The following is a 23,743-nucleotide window of genomic DNA, read 5'->3' on the forward strand; positions in this document are numbered from 1 at the left end:
GGGACAAATCATTAACTATCATCTAATTAATACCTTACATTGTACGGGAAGTCACGTTTTACCATGGGATGGGTTCTTGATTTACAGTGGAAGATGAAGCTTTGGCATAGGCAATATCATTCCTAAAATGCCTTAGAAAACTACCATATTGGAAAACAAAATGTGTAACACAATATGTATATCTTTAAATGCCAGAATAACACTCAGCAGAAGATGCTCATCCTTTGAGAGGCATGTGGGGACTAAGATTGAGTGAGGGCATGTGGTCATTGCATGAGATTGTGACAGAATTGCCCATGCTATTTAAATCTCACTCTACCCCCTTTTCTCTCCCTGTCTGTTATTTACAGTTAAATTTGTGCAAGATAAGTACATGTGCGATGTGACTACACTGCAAATTATTGGAGCTGCTCAGAACTGTACCTATGAGAAGCATAGCAGTCATAATTCAGCATATGCAGTTTGGATTATGCCCTGTGGCTTTCTATTTGGCTTATATTTGAAATTTCTGTTAAGGTTCCCTGTCAAGGCCTGGCTTTCCATTGTAGCTCAATTTTGGCTGCTCTGGGAGATGACACTCTAAGATGCCTCCCAAAGTGAATTTGATGTACACCCAGCAGCCTGCATTTTAAGTCAAATAATTTGTACAATTGCATAGTTTCAAGTGTTGTAACAGAGACTCAACAGAGATTAAACAGGATAGAAGTGTTTCTCTGTCTTGTGGGGTAGTCTGGATGTAAGCAGGCCAGGACTAGTATGGTAGATCCACAGTGTTAGGCCCCGGCCTCCTTCAGTCTTGTGGCTCTGCCATCTTGAAGGTGTTGTTCTTGCCGCTACCTCCACATTTCAGCTCGTGGGCATGGGAAAAAGATGGAGCCAAGTGCTTTATTCCTTTAAACAATCTGGAAATCGCGTACCTCTGTCCTGCTCACAGTCCATTAGATTAGATCTTCCATGCAGGCCACACTTACCTGCAAGAAGGGCTGAAACATGTAGACTTTATATTGGGAGGCACATGGCCAGTTAAAAATGGGTGGTTTTCTTGCCTTAAGAAATAGAGGGGCAGCTAGAAATTTCTGCCATGGGCCATCTCTTTGGTCATGCAGGTAACCATGACCACTCTTCCCACCCATAAAACACATCATCATTCTTCCCCAGGGGAGGTGCCCCAAATTCCCTCCAATAAATATGTATAGTTATAAGTGGAGCAGTCACCAGCCATAGTGCTCACCCTCTTTTGCTGATGGGGATGCAGGCTCTCTGCTCTGGCAATGGAGTAGGTCCACAGGGAGCCCCGGTTTGGCCCTCCAGGAGGAGCTCTTCTCTATCCTCCGAGCTCACTTAGTACTGGGCATTGGAGAGCAGGTGCTAAGAGCGCGTTTGGGAGCTGCACACTTACGCGTCCTGCTTCCTGCTGGTGAAAGTCGCGGGGGTAGGAGGGCAGGGGTTGCTTTTGCAGACCAAGTTTGTGGTTCTTTCACTATATAGTTACTTCAAAAGCATATTAGGCATCTGGCCTATTCTGATCAGTTCCATGTACTGATAACCACAGTGAAAGGTCTCACCTACATAGAGTTTTGAAGCCTGAAAACTTCAACTTTTATTTTCTGGCCTCTATGCTCTGTCCCTCCCTGATTTTTCCATCACTGACAGCCACCTTGAGACAGTCGGAAGAGCTAGGCTGGGTAAGAAAGCAGTACCCTTAGTGGATCTTTGCTGGTGGGTTAGTTGTCACTGTCTTACAGAGAATCCTGGTAAAGGTTTGAGGCCACAGCCTTTCCTGCTATACCTGCTGCTTCAGGTATAGCTGCTTTAGCTTGGGTGCACAATTGGCGTCATCTCAGCTCTGCAGTTCCACAGATTACTGGACTTGGGTAACACAGATTGCAAGTGACAAAGAAAACCTGCTTTAGAAGAGCCATAACCTCTCTATCTGCCTGCAGACTGGCTCGTCCTTGCCTGAGCTCCTTTCTGTAGTGTGGCAAGAAGCAGACAACACACATTGCTGTTCTGATTTCTCCCGACCATTTCCCTAGAGCTACAGGTTTGGCTGGCCAATGATCTACCTTCCAAGGTAGCAGCAGTAACACTTTTGCCATGGCATAAAAAGTGTGCCGATGCCACATATTTTAGATGCGGTTTTCTAACAGTATAATGCATTTTTTATTATTAGTTAAAATGTAGGTATGGCTGCTGTAACAGTTTCAAAGTAAGTTACTTAACCAACATAAAAGTTGATAGTAATGGAGCCCTTTCTGTAACAGACTGGGTATGGACAGTCCAGGGCTGGTATGTGGTTCTCTTGTGTAAGGGGACCCATGTCTTTGGTTGCTCAGCTTTCCCAAGCAAGTGGCTCTTACCTGCATGTCCAAGTCAGCTGCCTGTCACCATATAGTCATTCCAGCCAACAGGAAGGGGCGAAAGAGGAAGGAAGGCACTCCCTTCTCAGAGACTACACATAATCAATTCCATTCATGTTGCATTGGCCAAAACTTAGTCTAAGACCTCCGCCAGCAGCAAGGGAAGCTGGGAAATATCAGTGTGATTCTGGGGGCTATGTGTCAGGTTAAACGTTGGGATATTCAGCTAAATGAAAGGGACCATTGATGTTGGGGAACACCCAACAGTCCTTACTATCCTAAACACGTTGTCCAAATTCGGTGAAAACCACTCAGTCATTTTCAGGTGATAGAGTTACAGAGAGAAAACAGAAGCTTAATTTTATATAGGTAACTAGATTTTTGGAAGAGACCTTGACCATCAGTTCTTCTAACCACCACCTTAGAAAGGATCCGAAGGCATAAACGTTTCCATTCTGTAGTACTTTTAAGTAAACTACTGTATTGAGATAGAATTTGCATACCACACAAGTCACCCATTTAAAGTATGCAATTCAATATTTTTTGGTGTATTCACAGAGTTGTGCAATCATCTCCACAGTCTAATTTTAGAATATTTCTGTGACCCTAAAAGAAGCCCCATATATTAGCAGCCAATCCCTCTTGCTCCCCTATACCTTTGGCCCCTAAGCAACCACTAGTCTACCTTAGGTCTCTATAACTGCATGTGGGTGGATTTTACATAGACTGAATGTCCAGTTTGGGTTACCAGGCAGAAGAAGTTACTTTCAGCAAGCAAAAAACCCCAGGAGTACGAGAAGCAAAGGTAGCGGGTTTGTGTCAAGAACAGGTTTTACTTCTGTGTGTACTATCCTGAGCAATGGAGACACAGAGTTAAAGAAGTCCCTGTTCTCAAGGAGACTCGAGTTGGAGGAAGATTGACATGCAAATAAGCAATCACTGGGTATTATAAGAACTAATACTTAAAGCAAAAGAGATGGCTGTGGCGTCTCAGGGCCGGGCACCTGTCCCAGCCTGGGGTGGGACTGTTGGTGGGAAGGCGTAGTCTGGCCAGTGAAGGCTTTCTACAGGAGATGAGTCTGTTTTTCTCAGCTGGCTCCTTGTCCAGAGTAGACCAGGCTGTCAAAAAAAAAAGGAGGCAAAATTTCTCCCGGAGAATAGCTTCTTCATTTTCATGAGTGTAAGCAATCCGATTTCCTTTTTTACAAACATATTTGAACTTATATATCCACATTAGTGTTGTACCTGCCAAATCACCACTCTGGGACCCGTACACTTATTCCGGTGATGCGTCTAGTGCTCAAAGCATTTGAAACTCCTCTATGGGAATTATTTCTCGGGCAGTCGGTTTATGGGTCACCTAGGAAAACCAGTCACATTATTTTATAGTCATGCCTCATTTTTCACCTAAAACGATGTAACAAGATTTGATCACCCACTTTATTCATTAGACATGGCTCCAACCAATTTTTGTCTCTTTCCAAAGTTCAAGTCTATTCTCAAAGGATGACATTTGTTATGATTGAAGACTTTCAAAGAAAGTGCCACAGATTGTAAAGACAGTTGCCCGAAAAAGAGTTCTAGAAATGTTAGTGTGATGTCAGCATTGTTTGAATAAATATGTTCCAATCCCAAGGATTGTTTTGAAGGAGATAAGATTAATTTAGATGAAAATACCCCGGTGTAACTGTTTAAAATGACTTAACCATATTTTATACTGTTCAAGCACACTGCCCTGTCAAGAGGGTCTTAGAAGGGGGTTCATGCTGAGGGAGATTCTGGCATCTTGCTTTTCCTTTTGTAGCCTTCCACGGTGGCCTGGGGGCCTTGTGCTCTTCCATTCTGGTAAACATCGAAAATACTTTGGTTAGGCATTTAGAAATTGTACACAATGGGAAGGTTTGTTAAAACAGAAGTAGAGAAAATGGCCCTGACCCAGGATGAGAGAGTCCTGTCATCTCTAAGCTGCAGAATCCAGAAACCTAGCTGTTAAGCCTGTGCCCACTTGACACTGAGAGATCGTCCCATGGTTGCAAACAGGCCAGAAAATGGAGCTGGGATGGTGTAACTGGGTGGGGCTGGGGAAAAACCTTTTGCTTAGCAATAAAACTATTATGTTATACCACCTCAACAGGACTTTGAGAAACGCATTCTGTGGAGCAAAATGAAATCCATTTAAAAATGAAGCAGAAGGGAAATAAGTGAAGGAGACTCAGGTGGAATCGGGAGTAAGGTTGGCACTTATCACGAAAGACGAACTGCCTCCCTGGGTTGGGCCACACAGCTGGCGCCAAGCCTTCTGTAGTCAAATCCATGAGAAAAGTTACACACAACTCACTAGCCAGTTCCCCCACATGCAGATTTGGTGTAAAAAGACTCATAATATCTGCCTTGAAAGATTCATGTAAGGATGAAGTAAAATTTCTAAGTACTTATAGAGCCTGACATTGTAAATGCTTAGTAAACAGAAGATTCTGATGATTCTAATGATTATTATGATTATTCCAAATGCTGAGGCCATTAAAGGGCAAAGGGGAGGGTCTTCTGTGTCTGCCACCTCTCCCACCACCTACATGTCCTATCCTGTCTTGGTCCATACAGTATCCCTTGACTTTGATCTGGGAAGCAGAGGTTCACAGTTGCTCTAAGTCTCAGTCACGGACCCATTGATCTGAGGCCTTCACCTCGGTGGTCTCATCAGCTAGCGGTGGATAGCGGAAGATAGCTATTTTAGGACGGGTCTTTGGAAGGGTTACTTGACACGGGCCAATGTCATGCTCTTAATGGGAAGCTGCAAGAAATGTATGCTGGCGTTGCCGGAAACCTGGACTGCACGGATTTGTTCATTCGGCGAGCATTGTTGAGCACTCTTTATGTGCCAGGCACTGTGTGAAATGGTTGAGTGTACAAAGGTGAGTAAGACAGAGTCTTTGTTTTCAGGATGCTCATGCTAGTAGAGGAGTTAGAGGTAGTTATAGTTAATATGGTGTGAATACTAGTATATTAGTTTCCTCTGGCTGCTGTGACAAATGACTGAAAACTGGGTGGCTTAAGACTACAGAAATTTATTTTCTCAGAGTTGTGGAGACCAGAAGTCTGAAATCAAGGGGTTGGCAGTGCTGCACTCCCTCTGAAGTTTCCAGGGGAGAATTCTTCCTTGCCTCTTTTAGCTTTTGGTGGCTCCAGGTGTGCTCCAATCTCCTCCTCTGCCTTCTCATGGCCTTTTCTGTATGTCTGTCTTTTCCTCTTCTGTCTCTTTTAGGGACACTTGTTAATTGGATTTAGAGACCACTTGGGTAATCCAGGATGGTCTCGTCTTGAGATCCTTAACTTAGTTACATTTGCGAAGACCTTTTTATTATTAATAAATAAGTTTACATTCTCAAGTTCTGGGTGGACATATATCTTTGGGTCAGTGGGTAGGGGTGGCTATCAATTCAACCCACTACAACTATATGAGAGGAGATGTTCAGGGAATCATGGGAACACAGAGGAGATCCAACCACCTCTACTTTGAGGGGGAAGAGAAGAATAAGGATGTCTTCTCTTCCAAAACAAGGTGATTTTTAAGGTAAGTGCAGAATGCTAAAGACGCATCAGGGAAACCCTCACCGAGAGATGAAGTGAGAGGAGGCTAGGCACAGTCCCTAGTTTAATGCATATAGGTAATGCCTTTGTTGTCCTTTTTAAAAGTATACTAAAGGTAACCATTGACAAGAAGATTCTAGAACTCTCTATATAATCCACAGTGCTTCTGTAGATTCTTGACATAATGCCAGATGGAAGACAGGCCACTTGGTGGCTGTCTCAGTCTTACCAAATTACTTTAGTTCATGGTGATGGATTGGAATTGAAGGGTTCAAATCTCAGTTGTACAATTTACTGTGCAATATCAGTAATCTGCCTAATTGATCTAAAGCTCAGTATTCTCACTTGTAAAATCGGATTAATTCCAATATCTGCCCTACCAGAGAGTTTTCTGAGAATTAAATAAATGGCATGGAATGGTTTGGGGAACTCGAACGTGCATCCCAAAGGGGAGTTGTGAGGGTTGTTTTGAAATTCCACTGTTGCTTCAGGAAAGTCACCCCACTGGAGTAATTTAAGCCTCCTGCCAAAACAAATCTCAACATGCCGTTTTATCTGGCATCTCTCAAAGTTCAAAACCCAGATGGCTAAAGAATAACCCAAAAGTAAAGATATCATGCCATTTTGAAGATCTTAGTGGGATTTCAAAATCACTTCTTTTACATTAGAATTTTGTTGTAGTATAACTTTTGGTGTCTGACAGACTTGAGTTTGATTCCTGGATATGCTATTTATTAGCTGTTTAATCTTAGGCAAACTGAACTCTTCTTTTTCCTTACTTATTTGTAAAGTTAAAATAACATCACAGAGGAAATAATAAGGTAAGTATAGGAAGTTCCCTAGCATAATGCCTCACACAGAGTCATAATAAGCAGGCTGCTACATGGGGCAGTGGGGATTGTGATAGGAGAAATACAGGCACTTTTAAACTTCTCTTTGCTAATAGTCCCCTGGCCACCTCCCACCTTCTTCATTTCACTTTTCTTCTTAGCTTTGTCAATGACCTATCGAGATTCTCCACCGCTGTTGGCCTATAAATTTCAGAACAGAAATGCCTGTCTTACAGAGAGTGTTTCATGCCCAAGGTGGGGTGGGGAGCTGTTCTACATAACTGTAGATTTTCAGTAATACGTTATCAGACTGAGACTCAGTTATCTCATCTCAAAAGAACACAGCGGCCAGGTCCAAAATAAGCAGAATTGTCCCTGAGTAGCTTAAGCACGAGACGGAGTGTTTGGTATTTGCATACTAGGTCTACCCACTGGGGCATTAGGCTCCTGGTTCTAGTACATAGTTGGGTCTGCTTGCTGCAGCCACTTCTCCTGAACAATATTTGAAGGAGTGTTTTCCATCCCTCAAACATTTATTGAGCATTTCCTCATTGCTCAGGATTATGCTATGCATTTGGGGGGTACACAGTGCATAAGTCAGTCTCCAGCTCCCTGTGGAGCTTGTCGTCCAGTGGGCATTACAATATAGTGTGACAAGTGCTTTGGGTGTCACTGGGAGCCCCAGGGAGGGACGCATGGACAGGTTGTCAGGGATGATGTATTTGAGCCAAGTTCTGAAGGATAATGAAAAGGAAGCCAGGAGAAAGAGACATTCTACACAGAGAGAGCGGCACAGGCAAAACAAGGAGGCCATTGTATTAGGTTGGTGCAAAAGTAATGGCAGTTTAAAAGGTTAAAAGTAATTGCAAAAACCGCCATTCTTTTTACACCAGCCTAATAGAAGGTAGGCTCATAGGCTTAGGACATTAAAATAGAACTCATCTTCGCCCCTGCACTGCAGGAAGGGAGGAGGGCGGCAAGGCAGTCAGTGATGAGTTATCACCACACAGGTCCTTAACGCCTGAGGCTTTTTCTTTTATACACAGGCCAACCTACGACCCAGTCTGAGAATTATCTTATGACCCCAGTGGGAAGGGAGAATCTTGGAGACTTAGGTTAGCAAACCTAAAAAGCTATTTATAAGGGGGAACTGGTCACAGTATTTGTCCATTAACACATTAGGGCTCTATCAGTTTGCTGAGACTGTCTTTTTTTTTTTTCTTCAATGTATTGGGGATAACATTGGTTAATGACATTATATAAATTTCAGATGTACATCTTTATAATACAGCATCGGTATACTTTTGTGTGCTTACCACCTAGTCTGGTCTCTTTCCGTCACTGTATGTTTGACCCCCTTTGCCTTCTTTGTCCTCCCGCACCTTCTTCCCCTTGGTAACCATGATTCTGTTGTCTGTATCTATGAGTTTGTGTTTTTGTTTGTATGTTTGTTTTGTTTGCTAAGACCCTGTCTTTAACCAGCAGATTTCATGACATAAAACAGTCTATATATGATCTGGTGTTTTCATCAGGGCAAGTCTTTTCAACTTGCGTTGGTTGATCTAAATCCATATTGTAGAATGAATGATGCCCAGTTCACTAAATTAAGTAACACACTTACAAACATTTACCCCAAAAATGGACGTACAGTGTGGCTATAACTGTTGCCTATAGATCTCACTCTAATATCAGTGAAGGGGCTGGGATACTGGGTCAGCCATGATCCACTTTTTCCTCTTGTTAGCTTTAGTCTGTCTGTCTCTCTCTCATCACTTTTCGACCCCACACTGAAGTTCACTTTCTGGAATGAGCACCACGAATTCCTCTGTCTCTCTGCCTGCACTTATCCAGTGCCCCGCCGGAAGCGGCACACAGGCTGACCAGCTCAACTTCCTTCTCTATTGCAACTTCTGGTTCTGTTCCTCATTCTTATTGCACAAGTCCTTGTGCTGTAGAAACGTCTACGATGTTCTCAGGTGGAGGGCACTTTGTTGTAGATGCCTTGTGCTTTGGGAAGGCATCTGTGCTGATGGGAGTAATTTCACAGTTGAGGTTGATCTCAGGAGGGGAGCCTACTTACTTGACTACTGCCTGGAAAAGCTCACCTCCGTTTATCAGAAATGCTCATCACAGAGGTCATTTAACGCTCTTACTTCAACAGTATAGCTGGCCACTCAACCATTTGTTGGCCTTCCACTATACTCAGTTCCAGGTGCCAAGGTTACAAAATGAGTAAGGTGCTCTTTCTCCTCACTACTGAACAAGGGAGGAGACTTGTACATACCAAGGCATGGCACGTACTGGGTTATCTAGTGACCAAACCAAACACTCTGGGGCAAAGGAAAGACTGGTCTACCTGAGGGCCAGTCACTCAGACCAGCCACCCTGCTGCAAAGGGATCAGCTGTCTCTGGAATTGACCCTATTTTACAAGAAAACTGAGGCCAGAAAGGCCATATACAGCCAGAAGGTGGCAAAGGCAGGATTCACATGCAGGCCTGTCTGACTCTAAAGCCCTCTGCTTCCATCAGGGACTGTAGTCCCTCCTCCACCGTTTCCCTGTCTGGCCCGTTGTAAATATTTAATCCACTGCACAGACTGAGCCATATCTCTGATTCTCTTGTGCCTGGGCTCCCCTGCTTTAGTGATCAGCCCTTATCAATATCTCTTTCTATTTTGGGGAGTCTTGAAGAAGATGTCCCCCTCTTTAAAGATGGCCATCTTCATTCACTTCCTTTACAGCTGGACATCCTAGTTTGGCCAGGCCATGCTGTTGGGAAAATCCTTAATGATGAGACAGAGAATAACCTTACCGTTCCTCTCTTCTTAAAAGTTCAGAAATCTCACCGCATATTAATTATTTGTTAGAGGGCCAACCACTGTCTGCCACAAAACTCCAGGGTGCGTGATTCCCACTGTATCCCAGGTGAATGGGACTCCCCTAGAGTTGTGCGGTGCCACTGGAGCCAGTTACTGCGCCCTCTTGTGAGGCTGTGGGAAGTCTTGCTTGTTTTTCCGTTTTCCACCACAAGAGGGAAACATACAACCATGAATGACTGGGAAATAAAGCAATTCTTTAGCTCTCTTTTTACTGGAGGATTTTAACACATTGTTTCTGGTAATAGCCAGAATATGGGAAAATATTCTGTTCGTTCCAAATTAATATTCTTAAAGGATGTAGATTAATATTTTCTTGACGATGCTCCAGAAAGGAAATAAGATAAAAGATACATACGTATACAATTTTTATGTGAACCATACAAATTGCTGTTTTTATAGGTCAAAATGGTTGACTATGAGTAATTTCTAATAAAACAGGAGTCTTCCTCACATGTGCATTAGGTATGAAAGCGATTGCTAAACCCTACCTATATTTAAATTGGGGAGCTTGTTTTCAGATTTAACCATAAAATTAAGAATGGCATTTTTGGACGTGGGGAATACCTTCCTTAACTTCTCTCTCTCTCCGCCGAGCGCTCATAGTTCCCTTGCAAGCTCCCAGGTTAGTACTTTTTACTCCATTTTTAAAAAACGATTTGTTGGCTTACCTATCTCTCCTTTTGGACCAAAAGTTTCTTGACAACTTGAGTCTGTCATCTTTCCATGATGCACAGTGCCTGGTGAAATGAATGTAGTAAGTCAATTTGTACAGTAAGTGTTGGGTACATGGATGGGTAAACAGATGGACGACAGACTGATGGATGCTAGAGGACGTACATACACACTCCGAGGCAGCTGTTTGGTTTTTAACTTCAGAATACACTTCCGGAGTCTTATTGAATCTGGGAATTTTGTACAGCTCTAAGCCATCTGGCCCTGGTAATTGTTCTGCCCTCTCCTTTTCTTTAAAGAGCATTTCCTAACTATTAAAATGCATATGCCCATAAATAGGTATGAAACACAGCTACATATTTTCACACCGATTCAGGGCAGGAATAAAAGCTAATGCTTATGTAGGGTTTGCAAGTCACTAGCACCAGCCATTGTGAAACCACGTTTATTAACTCATCATATCTTTATACAACGAACCTATGCAGTAGGTACTATTTTCTTTTTTATTACCCTCTTTAAGAAATGCATTTTAAAAAATTGAGGCATAATTGACATGCAACATCATATTAGTTTCAAATGTACAACATAATGATTCAAAGTATTTGTATGTATTGTGAAAGGGTCACTACAATAAGTCCGAGTAGGGACTTTTCAAAATGGGGGCCTTGAAAGGTTAAGTAGTTTGCCCAAGGGCACCCAACTAGTAAATGCTATTCTTGCCTGTCTCCTTGCTGTTGACTGAGGTTGCTCAGAGGGGAAGGGGACAGGGGGTCTCCTCATTCTTCTTGCCTGGGTGGGACAGCATGTGGAGCCTGACTCAGAGCTGGGGGGGGGGGGGGAACCAGGCACTACAGAGCCCCACTCAACACAAGGAAGAGCTGTAGGGTGTGCAAGTGACAGAAACGCAGTCAGACTGCAGAGAGCCGCTAAGAGGACTACGTCATAGGGCCGTATCAAGAGGGGTTCTCTTGAAAGCCAAGGGTGGGGTGCGCAATGGGGCCTCACAAGAGCCTGGGACAGGGGGAACCAAGCAAGGCAGCTCCTCTGTCTCTCATGTCTGTTTATCTCAGCACATCTGCTTCATTTCTCTCTCTCTGCTGACTCACTTGTTAATACAACTTGGGGTGTGTGTGTGTGTGTGTGTGTGTGTGTGTGTGTCCGTCCCCCGTTATAAACTCATTTACTGAAACTCGGATGAATAGTTCAAGTTTATAAATCTAATGTTTATTTACTTTTTAAGTTTTTTGTCTAACAAGCAAAACTTTGACATTATTCAAGCTGTTTTCATATAATCTAATAATGATATCATTAGATACTTGTGTATGGTGTCCTACAGCAGCCCTGGTTTTAGAACTTTCTGTATATTATCTCATTCAATCATGAATGCAACAAGTGAGGTTGGGAGACTTTTTTTCTCCTTATTTTTATAGATGAGGCAGTAGAAGCACAGACAGGTTAAATAATTTGTCTGAGTTCACACAGCTAGTGATTGGCAGAGTTGGGCTTCCAAGCCTGTCAGTCTGGCCTTAGAGTCCATTCTCTGATGAACTATCTGCATCTGATGATTTAAACATAAATATGGTACAAAGTTTTCTTGAATGTTTGAATGTTTCTAATTTTTTTTCTTCTTTTTTTTGGCAGTGGGGAAGGGGAACAGGACTTTATTGGGGAACAGTGTGTACTTCCAGGACTTTTTTCTAAGTCAAGTTGTTGTCCTTTCAATCTTAGTTGTGGAGGGTGCCGTTCAGCTTCAAGTTGTTGTCCTTTCAGTCTTAGTTGTGGAGGGCGCAGCTCAGCTCCAGGTCTAGTTGCCATTGCTAGTTGTAAGGGGCGCAGCCCACCATCCCTTGCAGGAGTCGAACCAGCAACCTTGTGGTAGAGAGGACGCACACTCCAACCATCAGCCATCTGGGAGCTCAGCGGCAGCTCAGCTCAAGGTGCCATGTTCAATCTTAGTTGCAGGGGGCGCTGCCCCCATGCCTTGTGGGACTTGAGGAATCGAACTGGCAACCTTGTGGTTGAGAGCCCACTGGCCCATGTGGGAATCGAACCAGCAGCTTTCGGAGTTAGGAGCCCGGAGCTCCACCACCTGAGCCACCGGGCCAGCCCCTAAATGTTTCTAATTTTGATAAAATTCTCTTACTGCCTTAAACTTAAAATAAGTTACTCAATTACACATTATAAATTGGATTTACAAGGTTATCTGTTAGAGAAACTCATATCCCAGATTTTGTAACATACTTAAAATACCAAATATGCTTAGATTTTCTCCCAAACTTACTACAAAAATATTAATACTGTAAGTTCGATTAATTTATCTGTATACTATGAGTTTGATTTACTTTTTGTTTATACTTAATTCTGATTCTTTCTATATTTAAAAGTGCCCACTTCATAACCATTTTGTCACCCCAAGCAATTAGGAGTTACCTTTCCAATTGAACTGGGGGGGACATTGTCAGCTGGCCGAGGTTCACGTCTGGAACCACCCCCGTCCAGAACGCCAGTGCCAATTGGGAGTTTTAAGTGGCTTGTGTTCACAGACCACATTCCCAAATTCTCATGTCTCATGAATTTGCAACTTCTACCCTCTTGAGGAGATTCATTTAACTTATTTTCCTCTTGATTCTATTATGAATTCTTATCCAGTTCTACCTGTACATTAGGGCCACCAACTCTTAGAAATGTCTAAATGACCCAGAGTTGGATCCTTCATAGCTCTCATGTATTCCCATGTATCTCCTGGCCGTTAGTCACAATTCTGTGGGTATTCGCATGACACGACTGTCCCTGCCTAACAGTTCCCCGGTTTACCTGCTTTCCCAGTGAAAGGACTAACTGAATCTGACTAGTACACTTTTGAGTTCTAATTCTAGACTGCTAGGAGGGAAAATATGATTGCCCCAGCTTTGGTCAGGTGCCCATCCCTGGTGATCAGGGTCTGACGTCAGGGTCCTATCTATAGTAGCCCCATGGCCCCAGGAGTCCACTCTTGTTGGGTGGGGTAAGGGATAGTTTTCAGAGAAGAGAGGGAATGAGTGGAAGACACGATGTGGAGAAGGGGTCAGAGGAAAGAGAGATGTTTGGGTAGGGTCTTCCTGTTGGGAGAAAAAAACCCAACAGGTTTTTGGGAAAGTTTATATTCCTCCTGCTTAAAAATTTCCATAGCTTCTGGTGACTACAAAATAAACTTTAGTGTGGTTCATAAGACTATAATCTTGCCTCAACTATTTCTTGAGTCTCACCCCATTACTGCAATCTTTCGAGAGCCAAAGCTCTGTACATGTACCTCTGGGACAGCCCCAGCCACCTTGCTCCCTTCTGGTAGGAACTTCTTAAGAGCAAAGGTTCTCATCTACCTTTTTTTCTACTCCTCCCGCCCCCCAGAATGTGAAAACATTTGCATATCATTGCATCGTTTTGTAGTTTGCAGGGGCTTTCATAGGCATTCAGTGAGGCCATCTTCACAATAACCTGTGAGGCAGGTATTATTATCCCACTTTAGAGGTGAAGAAATGGAGAATCATATTTACTGATAATCTGCTGCATGCTGGACACAGTAGTAAGTGTTTTCATGTATTTTGCCTTATTCAATTCTCAGAAGAACCTTGAGAGCTATGTCCTTTTTACAGGCTCAGTTCAATTAAGTAACATGCACAAGATTGTACCTCTCATACATTTTAGAGTCAGAGTCAAGCCCTGGCTGCGTCTGGCTCCTAAAACTGTGGTCTTTGCATTATCCTGCAGTGCCTAGCCTGGGGCTGGCCTTTAACTCGTGCTTGCTTGCTGTTGGTTGGAGAAAGCAATGACCAGTTCCCACTTGTGTTTCCTGTCACTGGGGTCAAACACCCCAAGCAGTCAGGGGTAGGCATGTGGAGCTGTCATAAGCGCAGGGCCTCAGCCTTGGGGTCAGGGGGGTCTGATTCCTGCTGCTTTTAGCCCAGGTAGTAGCTTTCTTTTCAGTGCTTGCACCTAGAGACAGGGTTAGCAATTCCATCCCCTATGTCCATTCCTGTGGCATTTGCCAAAGAAGATCTCTTTGGTGTGAAGAGGTGAACCTGTTCAGGCCCTGGGTCCAGCCTTCGCTTGAACCCCGGGACATAGTCATTAGCTCCCCAATAAATATTGATTGATGGAAAGAAAGAAAGGTAGATGGAATGAATAAAGGCTTGGCAAGTCTACAGTTTCTGTTGTGTTCTACTGGGAAGGTATCATTGCTGATGAGAATAGGAGCTGGAGTCTTTGAGACCGGGAGTGAAGGGGTTCATAACTCTGCCCTAGTGAAATTGATTGGACCCAAGACCAGTATGAAAGTTCCTTGTCCGAAGGGAGTAATCCTTAAATCCCCCATATGGTTTAAATGTAATTTGTGTCATTGTGAAGGAGTACTGCCAATGCAGGCGAATTCATTAGGCCAAATTGGGTTCGCTATGCTCGACAGTAACGTTTCCGAAGATGAAGTTCAACCTTTGCTGGAGAGCTGAAACAAATGAGTTTCTTAATAGCTGCCCCACTTAGTCTGAGCGCCTTAGGAAGCTTAATGTTTTTAATGCCTCTTCCTTTTTACCACACTTCACAGCCCATCTAACATTGCTGCTTCTGGTAATATTTTTATATGGGGTTGAGTACCATAGTGTCCGTAAAATTATGACTCAGACCCATTTTTAGAATAGAAGCTTTTCTAGGGCAAGGATTATATCTTTTTGGTTTAGTTTTGCATATTGACAAACGCCATGCCAGATGTATGTAGTTGCTGGAAACATTACTCTCTGTTTTTGGGTACAGAACTCTTTTCTCTGGAGCCTTAGATTTGGTATGCACTTAAATTGCTGGGTGTCTTCGACATGTGCAAGAGCCATGAGAGCTAGGACTCTTTCCCAGTCCATGCCGAGCTGTAAAGCTGACTCAATGCGCAGAGAAATAAAAAGGTGTATATACCCACACAGATGTTGCCACCCTAGAGGGAGACACTAGTTTCACCTACTGAACTTATCCCACAGGTTAGACATGTTTCCGCACAGGTCATCCCATGTTTCCGCAGAAATAAGACCTAGTTGGACGATCAGCTCTAATGCATCTTTTGGAACAAAAATTAATATAAGGCTCAGTCTTATTTTACTATAAGACCTGGTATGATATGATATGATATGATATGATATGATATGATATGATATGATATGATATGATATGATATGATATAAATAATAATGTAGTACCAGGTCTTATATTAATTTTTGCTCCAAAAGACACATTAGAGTTGATTGTCCGGCTAGGTCTTATTTTCAGGGAAACATGGTATGACTTCTGGATGCTCAGATACTGCTGTCTAATTCTGTTTGCATTAAATAATTTTTTAAATATAAAGATGACCCACTGGGAAGGTACATTGAAAATGTCTTGAAATGAAGCAGCAAACAAATAATGAACTCCAAGATAGCATACCAAGTATTTGAAAAGTTAAGACTGGAAAAGGACCAGCTTTATTAAATTGGCAATAGCTACTTTAGAAACATGTTGCTTTAACCTTTAAGAATCAGAATAGTTCCATTTGGAAGACTTTCTGTATCAGTCGGTTTTTAGATAGTTAGAAACTGGTGCTAGGCCCAAACACAGGCTTAATTCTAGAAAAGTGCAGCTTTTACAACGGTTATAATAGAAAAAATATTTTTAGAAACAATTTGGTTCACAGGAACACCCACTGATAAGCTCAAGTGTTCTAGTATCTGATGTGGACAGTCTTCAAGGAAAAAAGCGAGCATTTGCCGTGCTGTGAAACAAAACCTGTTGGATCTCATTCTGTGAACGAGCCCACGTTTATGCTCGTATTTTTTGTGTTGAATATCTGTTTTGAATTTGTATACTTACACCTTGATTCTTCATAATTTCTCATTTTATGGAATGCATGAACCACAGCTTGTAAATAAAAGAAATAAGCGTGTGGGAAAGAAACCCAACAAAACGTGACTCTCCTAGTTCTAGCTTTAGAAGGAGCTTCCCTGGGAGAGGCAGACCACCATCAGAGAACGTGCTGGAGTGTGTTGGTGGAGAAGCTTTGGTTGGGAGTGTTGGAGCATCCTTGTGACAATGTGCCCCTGAATCTACGCTGGGATTTCAAGATCTCCTTAAGAAAACTAGCAATTATGTGGTTGGTTGCTCTGTTATTCCCAATGAAAAGATTGTTGGGTTGACATTGCATGAATCTGGATCTATTATTAAATATGTCAAAACATATATGCTGGCTTAATTTGCAAGCCTATCTAAAACTGGAGGAAACTTGGCAGCGGACTTAAAACACATGAGTTTAAAGAACACGCGTTGCAGTAATTTGAAAAATGGTGGGTGTGTAAACTACTGTTAGCAAAGCAAACTTACTTTGTAAATTAATTTCTAAGGAGTTTTAGTTTAAAAAACTAAGAAGTAAAAATAAGTCATACAAAGTAATTGTCTTTTGGCCAGCTAGTTTTCAATTGAATAGACATGTCTTGTGAATAGTCTGAATGTTATGTCTCGAGGTCTTCCCTGCACATGGTCCAGCCCCATTTATCATTGGAAGGGGAACAGGCACCCTTGCTAATGGCTGCTTTCTGCTCATGGGTGCATTGGTTTTGCTGGTCCTGCTCAGAACAGTCCCTGGACACAGGCATTTGTGCCTCAGAGAGGGCAGCCTGCTGTTCTCAGCACCTGTTTGCTTTCGGACCTTGCTGAAAATCTGAAAAAAAACCTCAGATTTTGTTTGTCAATGGATTATTCACTTTTCCCTTGAAAACGGTGACTCCTCAGTGCACTCAAAACTCTCCAAACATGCAGCGTTATTAGTCCCGGTTTACTTTCTAAGCATCCTTTACAAGTTCACCCAAACCTTGACAGTGGAGGTTCTTAATTGGCAACTTCTGCTGAACCAGGTAAAGAACACATGTGTATGCATTTAAGTAGATTACTAATAAAACCTCAGGGATCAAATGGCGTTGGGTATCAAATTCACTCAGGTAGACGATTTTTAAACATTTTAGGTTCTTCAAATGCGATGGACTTAAACTGCTTCACTAAAAATGTGTTCTCTAAAATCAAGTCTGTTTGAAACTGAGAAAATTAAAACACAAAATATAATCTTATGTTCAGAGTATCTTTTCAAATAATAACTTGATCAAACCTCATGCTTTAAAAAACATACTCTTCCCCCTTGTTCTGCTTACATCATCAAGGACTTGGTGCCTCTTCATCCCCACTTTTGTATCAGTTCAAGGGAATGACCAAGCTGTTGGTCTTTCAGGGCATATTTGTAGATATCTGTTCTTCTAGAACTGAATACTATTTTGTTAAGTCTTTGGTAGTCAATGAATAAATCTGTCCTGTGAGATAATTTTTTTTTTTTTTTTTTCTAACTGGGATTGCATGTGGGAAGTAAAAAATCACTTGGGTATCAAAATGACGGTGATGTAAGAAAGCCAGAGGTAACTGAGGGCCCTCACTTCCATTTTAAGATTGACCTTTAACTTGCTAGATGGCATGAACAACTTTAGCTGCAGATGGCCTTCTCAGTGAGGCTCAGACAGTCTCTGGTTTAAGGGGTGTCAGGAGCAGTGGGAACCACACCAGGGTGTCTTGTTCACGAACCTGCTTCTTGGGTCTGCACTTGCTCTGTCTTTGCCTGGGCTCGGAGAGTGGAGTCTGGCAGCCGTCTGGTGTTTGTAACTGAAGTCTGCCGCACGCAGCACCCTTCGGAGTTATCTCCACCCTAACAGGAACATGAGGCAAAAATAATTGAAAGGTATTTGGCTTGGTTATGTGGGCACAAGTGTCCTCATCAAAACAACTTTGAAGATCTGCTTTGGGTGTGGGCGTGGGTGGGTGTACGGCCCTTAACTTTTTCACCAGGGGCGACAACAACAAGGAATTAACTCAGCTTCCTCCTTGAGGGTGATCATCCAGACACAGCCTGTGTTTGAGTTATTCAGAGATACACCGTTGCAGCTTTAGGTTGGACAGACTGTTTTGTGGACCTTTGACTGCTTTCTGGATACCCTCACTGAACCAAGTGGTGGAAGTGAAAGATGAGTGATTTTAATGAATGGATTTCTGGGAAATACAGAAAAATGGAAGAAGGTCCTCTCCCTCTGTTGACTTTTGCTACAGCTCCCTACTATGACCAGAAACCAGGAACTAGTGGATTACGGAAGAAAACCTATTGTTTCGAGGCAAAGCCATGCTATCTGGAGAATTTTATCCAGAGTATATTCTTTTCCATAGACCTAAAAGATCGCCAGGGATCCTCACTGGTGGTTGGTGGAGATGGGCGGTATTTTAATAAATCGGCAGTAGAAACAATAGTGCAGATGGCGGCGGCCAATGGGGTTGGTATACGATAAGTATTGTTATGTTTTTGGCTCTCCACATAACCTCTTAAGTTTGCAGAAATATACAAAAGTACAAAGATTTGTATGTGGTATACAACTCAATTCTACTAACATCCAGTTAAGTTTCAGTGTGACTTCAGAGACTGAATATTGTGAAAATACTCCTGAAATTACATTAGTCACATTGAGATATAGGAATGTAAATTCAGGTTTTTGTGTGTTGTGCTCTGTGCCTATTGCTTGGACAAGTACCTGTTGCTTTTTAGACGATCAAAGTGCACCCCTAGCTTAAGCTGTCTTATCTACATTCTAACTAGTTTCGAGGGGCACTCGATCCTCTATAAGAAGGCTCTAATGAGTAGTGGAGAGGGGAGGATTTTGTTTTCTTTCAATGGCTTCCTTGTTGAAGTTCAGTCACTTGTCAAACAGGAAAACAAAAGCCAGGCCATGCTGTTGTTTATGAATCCTGGTAGTCATGCAGAAATGTTCGGAGGGGGTTGGAAAAAGTTAGGTGTGAGCCTTCCAAGAGGACCTGTTCCAGGGGAAACCTGCTTATAATGACCTTGGACACAAAGACGCCCTGTGTGTGGTGAATTTGTGCAGCAGGGTAGAGATAACAACTCCTGTAAAACCATAATGTAAGGAGGCTCTGCTAACGCTTTGCATCGTGAAAACTGTGTTGGCTGAATTAACCAAATCAGAATGAATCTTTCACCAGGAAGTGTTGATCTTGATAATTGAACAATTTGCACAGCCCCACTGATTTAAAGGAAGGCAGGCATCAGGGCATTGCTGTTTTTGCTCAACAAAAATTCCTCTATGGGACCAAAAATACATTTTTAGTGTTTTAGATTATACTTAGCAATAATTTGGAGCACACTGTCCTTCAGTCCTCATAAATTTAAAACATCTTTTGTATTTCCTTTCTGGAAGCAATTCTGATTCTGAGAATATGAAATATAGCATTGCCATCAAATGTGTGAGGCATTCATTTTTGGTCTATTTTAATCATATGCCAAGCAGTGATTACAGAACCCAAATTAAAAAAGAAAGAAAACACACTACCAAATTAAATTTAAAAATATTTGTAGATCCTATTGCTTGTAATGCGGAGTTTCCTTTATACCCTGTTTCAGAATCTGAATGCCTCTCATGTAAAAATTGCTGATAAAGCACTCAAATATGAAATTATTATGACGTATCCACATTTTTAAGATAAAATGTGACATGCTGTAAATTTCACCTTTGAGGAGAGCTGTAAAGGGAACCGTATTAAGACACTTTTAATCTTTTGAGAGAGAATGAATGGAACATTATTTCTCCGCATATATCTAGATTGTTGAATGCATCTGGTACACTGTCCCCTTTGCTGTGATATATTTGGTTTCATTTCATTTTAGTGTGGAGCTGAAGGATGTGGAAGAGGTGGCAGGAATGTGTAATTCAGGCAGACCCAATAGACTTTCTGAGATTTACAATCTGAAGGTTTGCTAAATAATACATTTAAGTGGTAATAATTGACTAAATGTGGTAACTGCCTATTTGTTAGAGCTGTGGCAGCACAGCAATATTTTCAAGTGTTTTCAAGGGCATTCTTTATTAAAAATAGTGTTGCATTTAAAGCAGTCATGCTACCCAACTGAATTACTTAAAACATTTAGTGGACCAGTAAAAGCACTTTAATCTGATAAAACCTGTGAAATCCTATACATAGAGTTTGATTTCTTCTTTTTCTAACATATCCTAAATTCTGACTATTTTAACATCTCTTTGATTGTGGGCAGAACTCCAGGGAGGAACTCTAAAGGAAAGATAATTTATTGCCACAGATTTTGGTAGAAGTCAGTGTTCCTTCTTTACTTTTGTCAGTACCCACTCCACCCATGAGCCAATTCTCAGAGGACTTCTCAGCCTAGTAGCTAAATGCAGATCCTTTCATTTTTCTCTCTTTAGTACACTTTTACCTGGTGCATTTATGGATTATAGAATATAATTTACCTTTGTTAGAAGTTTCCCATTGTTTTTGTTTGCTTAGAGCTGTCTGCATTTATAGGCCATTTTAATGTCCAAAATAAAACATTGGTGGGGCCCCATTTATAATACCGATATCTCACACAGTCCCCAGAGCTTTAAACTTAGAGATACGTTTAGAAATGAGAATAGTACCAGTGTCTATGACAAGCAGGGCAAAGAAAATGGAACTTGATTTTTGGGAAATGTAAGAAAATGCCAGGCCCTATTTTCAATTAAAAGGAAAATTTAAGTTGGCTGCCTGTCATGTTTGACGATGAAATGTTAGGTGAACAGTGAGGTGTATTCAGCTTGATAGTGTCGCCTGAGTCATGCAGAAGGGAGCATCAGGAGAGGAGGACGGGCGGGAAAGGCTATTTGATGAGGGACTCTCAGGGCCAGGCTGAGAGAGTTATCTCAAAGTTGGTAGACACTTGGGAGCCAGAGAAAGATTCTTCTTCTTCTTTTCTTAATTTTATTTATATTCTTGTGGTCAAGTATACATAACACAATTTAGCGTTGTAACCACTTTTAAGTGCACGATTCAGTGGTATTAATTACATTCACAATGTTCTGAAACCATCATCATTATCCCTTTCCAGAAATTTGTAATCATTCCATCTAAAACTCTATACCCAACTAAGCAATAACTTCCCATTCTCCCCTCCCCAAGCCCCTGGCAACCTCTGTTCTACTCTCTGTCTGTGAATTTGCCTATTCTATGTACCTCATATAAGTGGAATCATACAATACTTGCCCTTTTGTGTCTGGCTTATTTTACTTAATATAGTGTTTTTAAGGTTCATCCACATTGTAGCACGTATTAGAATTTCATTCCTTTTTAAGGCTGAGTAATGTTTCGTTGTATGTATATACTGCATTTTGTTTATCCATTCGTCTGTTGACAGACATTTGGGTTGTTTCCACCTTTGGCTATTGTGTATAATGCTATTATGAATATGGGTGTGTAAATTATCTGTTTCTCTGCTTTCTTTTGTGTCTATACCTAGAAGTGGAATTTCTGGATCATGTGGTACAGGGAAGATTTTTGAGTTGAGGAGGGACACAGTTAGAACTGCAGTTTAGAAAGATGAACTAGCTGTGCCTGAGGAGGTAGGATAGATTCAGCCATGGTAGAGCAAGGGAGGGAGAGGCAGGAGAGAAGCAGGGGACATTGAGTCAGAAGCTGTTACAATGCTCCAGACTTCTTTAAGGGAAGGAGGGAATAGAGTAATACCTCCCCAATATCAAGTTGAGGATTAGTATTCCTGAGGGTGATTCACAGGAAAGAGTCTGCTCTGGAAAGGGATATTTGGGCCAGCTGTACTTCCTCTTGGGCTCGAGAGAAAGAAGCTACCATGGACTTCCCTTGCTTCTATTTCTCAACTTTCTTTTTCACTCTTACCATTTGGTATAGTCCCCTCAGTCTTGGACCATTACCAACTGCAGGTGTCACCATAAGGGACGGTAGAATTAAGGGGTGACTTGGGTGGCATAGCTTGATATTCATTTGTAGTCTCCCTTCCCACACCAAATACATACAAAATCTAAGTAAAAGTTGGGATGCTTGATGTGCAAATACAGTTTCCAGATAACTCCACACAACCACCCTGGCTGATTAAATTGCCATCTCTAAGCCTTTTCTTTTGAAGTTATAGGACTCCTCAACCATAGGATTTTATTTTCATCAGAACCACACCTGGAAACTGTTAGAAGCATGATCCGTTGCCGTTCCCACTATATTTGAGTTAGAAAGTTTCAATGCTTTTCCCAGCTGTGGCCACTAGATGCCATGTGACCTTGTCATGTCATCTATCCCAAGGTCTACCATAGCACCTTTCCATAAATGCTGGTTATTATTGCTGTGAGAGGGATGTAAAAATGAAAAAATGGGCAGGATCATGACAACTCTTGACCTCAGCTTACTCATCTACACAATGGGAGGAGCAAATGTAAGAATGAATTAAAAGAGAAGGAATTGTGTAGATGAATAAGAGGGCTGTAGAAAGCTCTCTGCAGCTCAGTCATAATCATTAGTATTGATTTCATACCATCTGCAGGTTTCGCTAGTCCGTAAAGAAGCCTAGTTATAGCACCTTCCTTAGTTGTTACTACCTCGTCAGGGAAGCAAGATATAACAAAAATGTTAGTATAACAAATTGTTCAGAGACAGACATATGAGAGCCAAGAGGTAACTGAAATTGAACCAGCTGCTTCCTGGGAGGTGGTTGGTAGTGGTGGGGTTATAAGGCAGTCAAGCTTTTAGTGACCTATGGAAGGATGGCAAAGGTTAACAGTCCCAGAAAAACTTTCCCAGGGAATCCAGGTATCTCATTGGTATGTTCACTATTAGAAAAACATCTTCTATCAAGTCATTTCTTCAACCATATTTATCTTGGGTGGGGCCAAAACAAATAACAAATGGAAAATTTAAGAACATTCCCTTTCTTCTCTCAGCGGGGAGAATGGAGAGAGGGCACAAACTCCTCATTTTATAAATCTTTTTATGTAGCAGCCATATCTTCTCCAAGTATGTCAGAATAACTGACAGAGCCTCTTTTTTCTTTTCCAATTTGGGTCATGTTGAAACAGATATAAATTACTATCATTTTAGTCAAGGAAGAGTTAGGAGCTGTGCTGATACCATCTTTGAGAGATATGGGAAGGTGAGTTAAGAAAACAGAAATACTACCTGTAGCCTTTCATGTGAGCAGTTCTGACTGGTTTACCCAGTAGTAACTCCCAGCATTCCCTGCCTTAGGTACGGAGGTGACCCAGGTACACCCTAATCTGGGTGTGTCTTGTTTTGAGGAACCCTCTACATCAAAATCCAAGCTTGACTGGAAACATAAATTCATGAGATTTATTTCATAATGTTCTTCATATAAGTTTGCCCTTTTTGCATTTTCAAACATTTAATTTACAAAAGCCTTCTCTTTGGGTCAGAATTCCTTTAACTAGCTAAACTTATATCCTCTCTCCTAGTAGGGATTGAGAGTATGATTGAATTGGATAAATATGTGTGTTTTCTCACAATTTTTCAGTGTATC

General features: G+C 41.8%; 1 protein-coding gene across 2 annotated transcripts in view; it reads left to right on the forward strand.

Annotated features, from left to right (window-relative positions):
• PGM1 (phosphoglucomutase 1) overlaps positions 1-23,743 on the forward strand; it is a 54,552-nt gene that overhangs the window by 3,204 nt on the left and 27,605 nt on the right. Inside the window, exon 1 of one of the 2 annotated variants that reach the window (XM_019731539.3) lies at positions 18,364-18,680. The exons of the other annotated variant lie outside the window; for it this stretch is intronic. Within the exon in view, the coding sequence (XP_019587098.1) occupies positions 18,381-18,680 (300 nt within the window). The 5' untranslated portion in view covers positions 18,364-18,380. Of the gene's footprint in view, positions 1-18,363; positions 18,681-23,743 lie in introns of those variants that run through there. 2 annotated transcript variants of the gene reach the window in all.

Source organism: Rhinolophus sinicus, chromosome 14 (genome assembly GCF_057876585.1).
Source record: "Rhinolophus sinicus isolate RSI-liver-muscle chromosome 14, RSI-T2T, whole genome shotgun sequence".
Classification (NCBI taxonomy): domain Eukaryota; kingdom Metazoa; phylum Chordata; class Mammalia; order Chiroptera; family Rhinolophidae; genus Rhinolophus; species Rhinolophus sinicus.